Below are 11,418 nucleotides of genomic sequence, written 5' to 3'. Positions count from 1 at the left end.
CCCCCCCTCGCTGTCAAATAAAATCTTTAAGAAAAAACAAATTTCCCTTAAGAACTCCAAAGACAGACCAGAAAGCACAGCTTCAGTGGAAAACTTCGTTCCAACTGCTCTTGCTCATTCCCCAGGGGGCAGTGGGAGAGTGGAACCTTTTAGCCTTCAGCGAGAAGGCCAGCACCCAGCACTACGACTCAAGGGAGAAACAAGCTGACCAACAGTTAAGCCTGTGCAGGGAGCCAGACACTGCACTAGGGTCACTTCACATGTTAGAGCACGTGATCGTCCAGGACTCTTAGGACGCAGATACCATCCCAGTTTCAGGTTTAAAAAAAAAAAAAATCAAGGCTCAGAATGCATCTATTCCAAAGTGTCAGAGCTGAGCATTTAACCACACACCAGGACAGTCTGTACCAAGATCATGACCAGAGGCCAGGACTGCCCACACCAAGGTCATGATCTGATCTTTATTAAAATCATGTTGTAAGATTTGCATTTCTTTAGAGAAAATCCCACCCATCCTTTTTATTTGCAAGAATCCCCAGATCCTAACGTTTCTCCTTTAAGCTCATAGATCCTCAAACATAAGTTCATCTAAGTATTTTTATGACCCCAAACTGAACAGGTTTAAAAAAAAAAAATCAAGTATTCCTCGCCCCATCCCTACTTTTCTGTCCACCCTCAAGCTGGAAACTTCAAGGTCATATTGGACTCCTCCTGCCCTTGCCCACATAATCACACATTTGTTGAATTCTAGGCTCAATAATCCCTAAGTGGCTATAAAAAAAAACAGTATAAGCATACTTAACACACATATCTTAGTATGTAAATACCCTTCAATAAAGGAAAACTGATAGACATCACTTTAACCACAGGATCAAAGGGATACCATCAGAAATGGGACACGTTGATAGCACAGATCTCTTGAAATGGTGCACTAAGACCCATCACTCCTGATGTTTTCTTAGCAAAAATTCATAAACTCCATGTAAACAGGAGAATACATCATGATTATTCCAACTGAAGGCCTTTCTACAAGGTAATAGATTAATACTCAAATTGCCTATGTTGTAAAAGATAAGAAACTGAGGGACAGTCCCTAATTGGAAATTAAGGGCACTAAGACGCTAAACAATGTGGAATCCTAGAAGGGACCCTGGACCACAGAAAGGTCGTTAGTGGAAAAACTGGCGAACTTCCAGTAAAGTTCATAGACCAGTTTCAACAACTGGGCTGTGCTTATGAGGTGTTAACATTGGGGGAATTTGGAAAAACACACCAACTCCGTGCTATTTTTGCAACTGTTCCAGAAATCTAAAATTATTTCATGATCAAGAGCTATTACTACGGCTACTACCCCCAAATCGGTCTTGCTTATCCCTTCCCCCCATGCTTCCTATCATTCTTCCATTGCCTCCCGATAATGCCCTCCTTCCACCCTCCATGCCTATTCAAATCCTATTCACTCAAGGCCCAGTCACAACCCACTGCTGCTAAAGGAAGTCCTCCCCCCACCCCACTGCAGCACACCCACCTGCTCCTTCCACAAAACATCTGTAATGGAGTATCTGCGCTCCTCCCGTGATCCATGGGTAATGCTGTATTGCTAACTTTGTGCACTTTAGGTTTCATTGCCCAATAACAATGCAAAAGGTGTAGACAAGCCCATCAGAACAGACGTTTCACTCAAATGGACTGCTTTTTAATGTGGTTTCTGGGAGTCTACTGAAATGTATTAGTTGAAATAGTTGGCCCATTATATAAGTTTACCTTGAAAACTATGTATAGTTAAATACACCATCACTTAGGGAAGGCTGTATTCAGACTTATAGGTTTTAAGCAGTATAGTTTATAGCTGACCATTACCACAGAAAATATTTAAGAACAAAAAACCCTTGCCAGACCCTAGAAAACGTATTTTCTACTCAGATACCTTGGCACTCCAACCAGTAACAATGCCAGCTCTATGAACAAGATAAGTACAATGGTATACAGAGAGACTCTGACCAGACCTGGAGTTGTCAAAAAGCCTTCTAATGGGTGGCTACCCTGCAGCTAATCAAGTGAACTATTAGGAGCACATTAACCAAAAGGAAACTGGAAGAAACTAGCAGCCAGAATGCAAGCTTTCCCAAGAGGCCTGAGTGGGGAGACTTGGTGTCAGCAAAGAGCTACAAAGAAGTTCCAGCAGGACTTGGGGCAGGGGGATTTTGGGGGGGGGGGGGGCGGGGAGAAAGAAAGGACAAGCTCTTAAGTATCTCTTCAGTACAAGGCACAGTGCTAAACACTGGATGCTCCAAAAAAACATTTGTTAGGTCCTCTGCTCTCTAGGTGTGCTCCACCTACTTGGGGGAAAAAAGGACGGGACAAGAACTCGGGACAAGAACTCTGGACAAGGGGGTTGGGGCAGGGCAAGCTCACTCAGTGTGTACCTGTAATAGGCAGAGAATATGCCTGGGCAACCGGTGACAATTTGCATGTAAACTTTGGAAATCTGATGCTCACCAGCAGAGCGAAGAGCCCACTGGCTTTACATGTGCATCTGAGGAACGGGAGCAGACAGGAAAGGGAGTGGGAACCAGGGATAGGAAAGGCAGCAAGACACAAGGCAGAGAGTAAGGCAAGGAGGAAGGCAGGTGCACGCTAATGGCTTCTGTGCAGCTACCTAGCTTCATAGGACCATAAGGAAGCCAGAGCCCTTGAGTTTCTCAACATCCACCCAGCCAAGCCACCATGGTTCCCAGAATCAGATGCTAAGATGAAGATCCCTGTTCAAGCGATCCATTAGGCAGTGCTCCCAGGATGGGGGTGAGGGGGTGGGGAGGAAGTGGGACAGGGAAGGGAAAGAAGGCAAGCAGGGGTGTGACATTCAGCAAAATCCAAGCAGAGGAACTTTGGCTCAACCTGCACATCTACTGGAAAGAGTAGGGGCCTCACCTTAGGGCAGCCCTGTTCCCAAGGGGGTGGGTGGTTGGAAGCTACAGCTGTTATACTCCCATTGGTTAAAGGGCTGTTCTGTTCTTAATCTCAGGAAAACAAACTGAGGGTTGCTGGAGTGGTGGGGGATGGGAGGGATAGGGTGGCAATGTGATGGACACTGGGGATGGTATGTGCTATGGTGAGAGCTGTGAATTGTAGAACACTGATAAATCACACCTATACCTCTGAAACAAATACATTATGTTAAAAAAAAATGAAGGGGGGGGAATCGGAGGGGGAGAACCACCATGAGAGACTATGGACTCAGAGGGTTCTAGAGAGGAGGGGGTGGGGGGATGGGTTAGCCTGGTGATGGGTATTAAGGAGGGCACGTACTAAATGGAGCACTGGGTGCTATACGTAATGAATCATGGAACACTACATCAAAAACTAATGTAATGTATGGGGACATAAAAATAAAAATAAAGGGCTGTTCCGGGGCACGGGGTGCATGCTCAGGCTCCGGGAACCTTGGACAGAGACACAGGTGCTACCGGGAATGAACAAGCACCAGGTAGTGTACAGGAGAGTCAAGGGCTTTTCTGAAATATCATTTGGGAGCCAACAGGAGTTTGACTCCTTAGTGCTTCCAAGGGTGGCAGGTGGGTACAGAGGCTAGCAACTCCTGTTTTCCAGACGGACACCTGGGAGACACCTGCACACCGGATGCATAGGTAAAGCAGAGACAAAGCCCCCATTAACATACACAGGGTGGATCCACCAGGAAACTAGCAGCACTTAAACATCCACTTGTCAGTTAAAAATCAAACAAAATGGTTCGATGGTACTTCTTTCAGTCTGGCGATTTCCCCATCACTCTTCTGGCTAAAATCAAGACAGCCTACTGAAAGACTCAACTGAAAGAGCAATACTTATAGAGGGGTTATTCTGGATGAAAACCTAAGTCAGACTATTTTCTGCAATTATCACAATCGAGCTGTACTTCCCAGGCTTGCACATGCTCCGGTGTCTTCCTGGGACCTGTACAAATTAGCCCATGTTTCTAACCCACAGGAAAAAAAAATTATGAACACTCGCCACATACATGCCATTTGTGACAGGACCGCCCATCGTCAGCTCCAGCTTTCTGTGAAGATTAGAGGAGGCTGACTCACCTTGACCTCACCCTCAGAGTGTCTGGCATGGACTCTAATTTTCTTTTCCCACCCAGAAAAGTCCCACTAGAGAGAGAACAATTTCTCAAAGGTGAGGCGTATGGGTCTTCCGAAAACAGGCATGCCTTTATTAACAGGAAGTAACCATAGTCAGGGACTAAAAACTCCAAAAAAAGTAATTCACATAGCATGAGCGCCTCCCGTTAGTGTGGAGATAGGCAGACAGCAAGAAATTAGTAACTTGGGGGGGGGGAGGGGTCTTTTCTGGAATAATAGACTAGCATACTAAGTTCTTACCTGAAACTGTACTTTCAGGTTAATTTATGCACTTAAAAGGTCTGCTTCCAATAAGATCTTCCAAGTAGGTCACTAAAGCAACAGGTATAGTCCTAAAGGGCTTTAATATTTCTATCCCACTTATAAATGCTGTTGACATAATGGATAGTTATTTCCATAATGCATAATACATTACAGTGCGTGCCTGGATCCAGCATTCATCACGTTAGACTAGCCTAGCAAGTTAAAAGGGGGAACATTGACTGTTTTAATACACTAAAATGAAATCCTCTCCCTAAGAAAATGAATCGGAGTAGCAGGCACGATTTCTCTATGTAATTTGTGATTCATATGCATACTGAGAACCCAGCCTAGCAAGTAGGGTGATAATGATGAGGAAACAATGCAACTGCTTCTCATAGTAAAGCTTAAGTAACTCTGACAAAGAACAACTGCTCAAACTTCAATCTGGAAGCTACTGGGTGAGCCACAAAGTCTCCATTCCAGATTCATCTACCTGAAAGTGATTAAGAAACCCCCTAACACGGCCCAGTAAAGCCGCCCAGCCCTACAAAGGCATTCTAATACTTTGAGTGGTCTCAAACCCTCAACACCCATGAAGCCAATTTAAGGCACTTGTGTGTTCTCAGGAGGTTTTCCTTAGGTGTTGTCCTTACAAGCCCAGAAAATTACCCTCAAACTTCGGCTCCGACTTCCACTAGTGTTCATTTCTAATAGTTAACATGCAATACACTCACTTATAACAGGAAATATACTGGTTTCCAACAAGAAAAAACGAGTGTCCTCCCCTGAAAGTGTGATCCATTAAAAGCAATGCGATCTTGTTTTTCAAGATCAGGGCTTCAAAAGTTAGATTTATTCAGTTATCCACTAGCTTCACGTAAAACGGCAATTATCTGATAGACTTGGTAATACATTGCAAGTATGGGCCGTTGAGGCACTCGTTTTATTTGGCAGTCGAGCAGTATCTCCGTGCACTTCTGTGTGTTAAAGCTTCAGCGTTTCACTCTAGTTCAGGGGTCTTCCCCGCTGGGATCCAGCTCTAGTCCAAGTTCCTGACGACCCGCCTCGCGGGAAGACTAAAAGCCGGAGCTTTGAGGACTCCTCCCAAGACGCACAGGAGTAAAGCGGGTGGGGCGCTTTCCAAAGCCAGAAGCGCCAGAGATTTTCACTAAACTCCCCCCTGCCATCTTTCCCACACCTCACCCGCCTTCCTCCCCCCCTTCCAGCAGCTGTCGCCCATCTGCAAGCCCGGCCGGAGCCCTAGCGGAGGTGGAGTAGGTGTCTGAGGCTGCCACGACCCCACCCTCGGCCAGGTTGCAGCCTCCGCAGCCACCTCGGGAGTGTCCTCCCCACTCGGCTGTAACTTTTCCCGGGAAAAGTGAGAAAATTCGTCCAACGACGCAGCCAGCCCACCCAGCCGCAGAGCGCGCCCTCGCGCGGGGCAGCTGCGAGCAAGAACCAGGTGAGGATGCGGAAGTGGCTCTTCCTCCCCGCCTAGACCTGTTGGCCCGGGCGGGTCTCCTGCAAATCGCACACCCACGCGCGCACCCTTCCCCCACCCCCGCCCAGACACACCCACTCTGCACGCAGACGGACGCACAAGACGCTGTCAAACGAGTCACAGCCCCGGAAAAGACCGGGCGTGCAAACCTCAAACTCGGGGGCGGGGGGGGGCACGTGCTTAAAAGCCCCGGCCCCGAGCGGGGCCCCGGCGGCAGCGGCTGAGCGGCCGCGGGCGCTCGGGGAAGCGGCGGCTGGTCCCGAACTTTAAACTGCCGCGGAAGCGGGGCGTCTCCGCCCAGCCACACCTGTTCCCGACCGTGGGGGCCGAGCCCCGCACACCCCTGCTGACCTTGAGGGCATCCTGGATAATCCACATTCCACCCCTAGGTCAGCGTTCCTCCGACCCCCTTCCCATCCGTAACCGAAGCCTTCCTGGTACCCACGCAGAGGAGCCGCCTTCAGCCGCCCACCCCGGGCAAATTAAGAACGCGCTTTCCTGGGGTCTCCGCAGATCCTTTGAGCATCTCGCTTGACCCGTTATCTCCCCCGCCGCAAGCCATCAAGCCCCTCACAGCAGGTTGGGTCCCCTCCTCTCCACCCCAAGTGGGCTAACATCCCCTACGTGCGGGGTTCCCCCCACCGGTGCGCTGGAGCAAAGGAAGCCTTAGAGGGACGCCCTTGCGAGCTGCCGCTGCAGAGCGGGGTCCACGGGCAGGGGAGGGGGCGGCAGCGGGGCTGGCCCCCGCTCCGGGCTCCGCGCTGGCAGGGACAGCCGCCCCTCCCCCACGGACCGGGAAACTCCGCACAGCCAGGCGAGGAAAGCGACAGCGGGCCGTCGGGGAGGGGGCGACAAGCCCCGGCCGGGAACAGAGCTGCGGAGCAGGCGCCGCGGGGCCGCCGAGAGCCGCGGCCGGTGAGCGCAGGACACTCCCGGAACAGCCAAACTTTCTCTACCACCCGAAGTTCTGGGCGCCCGGGAGGAAGCGACGAGGAGGCTGCCAGGCGGCTCCCGGGACCGCAGGAGAGGGCGCCCCCGAGGGCCGCGGCGGCCGGGAGAGCGCCGCCCTCGCCCTCACCTGAGCCGCCGGGACGGCGGCGCGCGGCCCGCACTCACCTGGCTGTAGAGCTCGCTGACCGACATGACCCCGCGGGCCGGCCCGAGCCGGGGCACCGTGCCTGGCGTGCGGCCCTCGCTCGTGCCCCGCCGGGCGGCGGGTCCCGACTCCTCTCCGCCCGCCGGCTCTCAGTCCACGGCCGGCCCGCCTGGCGCCATCTTCCCGGGCTGGCCGAGAGTTTCCCGGTGTCTCGTCGCTTTCCCCTGGACCTGCCCCGCCGGCTTCCTGGAGGCGCCGCGGCCCGCTCGCTCTCGGCAGGCGCGACCTTTACTCCCGCGGTGGCGGCGCCGCTGCGGCCGGGCAGGAGTTGCGGGCGGGGGAGGCGGCGGCGCGGCGCCGCTCCCCGCTCAGGTATGGGAGGAGGTGCTGGCGCCCGGGAGGCAGGGCCGAAGGCAGGGAGGGAGGGCCGCGGAGCGGGCGGCCGGTACGCTGCGGCGGCCGCCGCCTTTGAGCCCTGCCGGGGGCCGGGCTGGACGCGCCCTCCGGCGCCCCCGCCGCAGCGGGGTCCACGGGGCCGGGGGCGGGGCCGGGGGCGGGGCCGGGCGCGGAGCTGCCGCAGGCCGCCCCCTGCTGGCCGCCGAGCGCACGCCCGCACAGGTGCGCGCCGGGGCTGCACCTGCCGCGCCTCGCTCCCCTTGCTCTCGGCAGAAGCTGCGCAGGGAGAGCGGAGACAAGAAAGAGAAGTAACAGAGGGCGAGGGGAGGAGAGAGGGAGGAAAGAGAGGAATAAGAGTCTACGGCTGAAAGCTTCCATACATTTGCCTCCGGACTTTACGTGGCTGCGTTCAACAGTCTCATTACTAAAATTCAGTTCTGTCATGGCAGATCATAAAAGGTGATTTGGCTATACCAACGATGGTCTCCGTCAAACCGAGCTCCCTGGGCTAAAGTCCTCACTAGAGAAGTGGGATTTGTAGCTTCTCTACTTGTTTTGCCTGTTTCACCCACGGCTTCCAACTAGGCTCCTAACCGACCCCACCCGAGGATTGTTCGCTTTTCAGAAAAGTCTTGCATTTTCTTCTTTTACATGCGCACTCTGCATCTCTCTACCACTTTCTACCTCATTTTGGTCCCCCCGTCAGCCCCCCTGCCCGCGCTAATAGCATTTGGCTGCCTACAGCAGCTTCTACCCCCCTTCTACCTGTAGTAGAAAAAAGGAAACCTCAGCCCAAAGGAAAGTAGCTGGTAGGAGTTAGCGGAGGGAAAGCAGCTACTGTAGAAGAAAGGGACCTTAACTTATCTGAAGATAGCCTCTGAGGGTAGTTCTCCGCTGGAGTATGTGTTCGTCCCCACTGCAGAAATGGTTCTGGAGCCTCAGGCCCTGGAAGGTGCTTCTTAAACTCTCCCCATTTAAGACCTTCCCACGTGGAATCCAGGGCCTCAATTTAATTCACCTGCCCAGCCCTTCACACCTGTGCCTCCTCAATGAGACTCACCTAAGGAGCTTTACCAGATCCAAGGAAATTCTGATTTAACTTGTCTGGGGTGCTGCCTGGGTAAATGGATTTTTAAGAGCTCCCACGTCGTTCTAATGACAGCCAAGGTTAAGAATTGCTGCTTTAGTCCCTTCCTAAATGATTCCACTCACCCCCCATCCTATTGAAATTGTCTTCTCCCTCTGAAGCATGGGGTAGTAAATGACTCCCCCTACTCAGGTTCCACCACCTTCTTAGCCTTCTCATTTTTCTCCTCTTGTTTTCCCAGTCTCTCTAACCATACCTTCATGATGTCCTTTCTGTCTGCTGGTTCTTCAATAAAACTGTGGCCCATTTCCCAGATCTCTTCTTCGCATCCACACCCCCCATTTTGCCTCTCACTGCATTGTTAACTCTCAAATCTAATTCTAACCTTACTGTAGACCCTCCTTTCCACCTGCCCGATAGACAACAGTAGCAATCCCACCAGGACCTAGCATTAGCCTGAAACTCATTTGTTTCCATCCGTCCTCCCCACCCCCAACCTGCCTCCAACCTTCTTGCTTCCATCATACCTGGCACAGATTAAAATCTCAGTTCATGCTGACTGAACTGAATCACCTCCCTGAGGAGAATCCTACTCTTGGCCAGGGCTTTGTGAATTTCTAGTCTCAAAAATCAGATATGGTCTTTCCCTCCTTTGAATAATAATAAAGACATTTTAAAACTTACTTTGTGCCAGGAAACTTGCCAACTGCTTTCCTTCTGTGATCTTGTCTCAGCCTCAGAGCAACCCTGTAAAGGAGGTTTGAATAATAAATCTATTTCACAGCTGAGGAAGGCGAGGCCGGTGGGGGGAACATTCTAGATCAAGAGAACAGGCCCTCAACTACACTCTGTCTCACTCTAGAGCCTAAGCACTTGCTTTTACGCTGGTGGTCCTTTACTGTTAATGTGTATCAGGATGATGAGGTACCAGGCAGTGCTAATTTGGCTGGTCCACGTGTGGTCCATGAGTCTGCGTGTTTAATGAGTACCCCAGCTGGTGTAGGGGCAGTTCAAACTGAATCCTCCCAATAGGTAAATGAGTGAGTGAGCGTGGAAGTGGATTCCTTGCTAGTTGAGCCTCCAGACGGGACTTGAAGACCACAGCCCCACCTGACACTTTGATTGTAGCCATGTGAAACATCCTCAAGCAGAGGATTCAGAAAAGCTGTTAAAGAAACATAATAAAGTCTGGGACCTGCGGAAACTGTGGGATAATAAGTGGGTGTTGTTTGAAACCACTGAGCTTTGGGGTGCTTTGTGATGCACCAAAAAATGACTAATAAAATCACCTACAAAAAGTGTTGTGTGATGACTGGCTTACTGGTAAGAACTTCTTCCCAGCAATTTTCTCTCATCCCCTTCATGGCAGGTTGCTTTCCCAAATGCTCCTACCTGCAAGGCAGCCATCTCCTTACTGGGGTGGGTAGTCCCCTGGTGTATGCCAAGACATTTCAAGGAGTTCTATTCCATAATCTGTTTTAAGGAAGTCGGTGTCCAGATCCTAAATCTCCATATGCACTGGCAAAGCAGAACACTGATTTGCCAACAAACAGGCCTGCAGTGAGGGGGGCTCATTATCAGATCTCCCTCCTCACTTCTCAAAAGAAAGGTGCATTTCTCAGTCCTCCTGAGGAGTAGGATGGTGCTTTTCTTGGGGAGCAAGAGCGTCCAGGACACCAAACAAAAGGACAGTTAGAAACTTTGGTGCTGATAACGTGAGTGACCTTCCTGAAGGAGCCATGTATCCTGTGCAGGGCAGGTGGATTCCAATTCTGTTATCAACAAAATTGAAGGAGGACCCAAACCCGTTGTCAACCAGCAGATTGTCTTCTTTAAAAGATTTATTTATTGGGCACCTGGGTGGCTCAGTCGTTGGGCGTCTGCCTTCGGCTCAGGTCATGATCCCAGGGTCCTGGGATCGAGTGCCACATCGGGCTCCCTGCTCCGCGGGAAGCCTGCTTCTCCCTCACCCACTCCCCCTGCTTGTTCCTGCTCTCACTATGTCTCTCTCTGTCAAATAAATAAATAAAATCTTTAAAAAATAAATAAAGATTTATTTATTTGATGGGGCGCCTGGGTGGCTCAGTTGGTTAAACGGTTGCCTTTAGCTCAGGTCATGATCTCAGGGTCCTGGGATCGAGCCCCATATCGGGCTCCCTACTTACTGGGGAGTCTGCTTCTCCCTCTCCTTCTGCTGATCTCTCACTCATGCTGTTTCTCTCAAATAAATGACTAAAATCTTTAAAAATAAATAAATAAAAGATTTATTTATTTGAGAGTGCACATGACCTGGGGGGGCGAGGAGAGGGAGAGAGAGAAGCAGACTCTCTGCTCAGCGCTAACCCAAGGGGGCTTGATCCCAGGACCCCGAGATCATGACTTGAGCCAAAATCAAGAGTCATACGTTTAACCAACTAAGCCACCCAGGCACCCCTGTCAGCCAACAGATTATTAAAAATAATCTTCTGATGAATCACTATGTGATTTTTTGGCAACTCTAAAGGAATTCAAAGAATTGAGGGACAGTGTTCTAGTAGAATTTCCTTTCCCATCTAATGTATGTAAACAAATATATAGTACCTATGTTTATAATGAAAATCAGAATAGATTTTTGAAGTTGTTTAAAAACACCATCTGTGTTAATTCAGTTCAGGATAATGTTAATACTAGACCACTAGAAATGGTTTAAAATATATTAGTTTATATACATATATTTGTTATAGGTAAGTATGATAGGGTGTTTGTTAAAAGAGTTTCTAGCATAAACACATGGGCTAAAATTCTGTAAAGCAAGTGGAATGGAATTTCAAGCTCAAGAAAAAATGAATGTTTAAAGAATTTGTGTGTTCTCTTTAATGAGCAACAGAGGGTATCAAATTGCTGTGGTAGTGACAACTGAATCCATTTAAGGGAGTTTGTGTTTTAGTTTAAGCTGACAATATGTACAATA

At 50.2% G+C, this 11,418-nt stretch overlaps 1 protein-coding gene across 1 annotated transcript in view; it reads right to left on the bottom strand.

The window, feature by feature from the left end:
- Positions 1 to 7,442, bottom strand: part of MYO5B (myosin VB) — a 278,618-nt gene extending 271,176 nt beyond the window's left edge. The window contains 1 exon segment of the mRNA XM_081802529.1: positions 7,006 to 7,442. Within this exon segment, the coding sequence (XP_081658655.1) occupies positions 7,006 to 7,032 (27 nt within the window). The 5' untranslated portion in view covers positions 7,033 to 7,442.
- Positions 7,443 to 11,418: the final 3,976 nt, after the last annotated feature.

The sequence above is a fragment of the Leptonychotes weddellii genome, chromosome 13, assembly GCF_054177405.1.
Source record: "Leptonychotes weddellii isolate Sample4059 chromosome 13, ASM5417740v2, whole genome shotgun sequence".
NCBI classification, from domain to species: Eukaryota; Metazoa; Chordata; class Mammalia; order Carnivora; family Phocidae; genus Leptonychotes; species Leptonychotes weddellii.
Note: the sequence above shows the minus strand (reverse complement) of the source record. Positions and strands in the feature narration are given on the sequence as shown.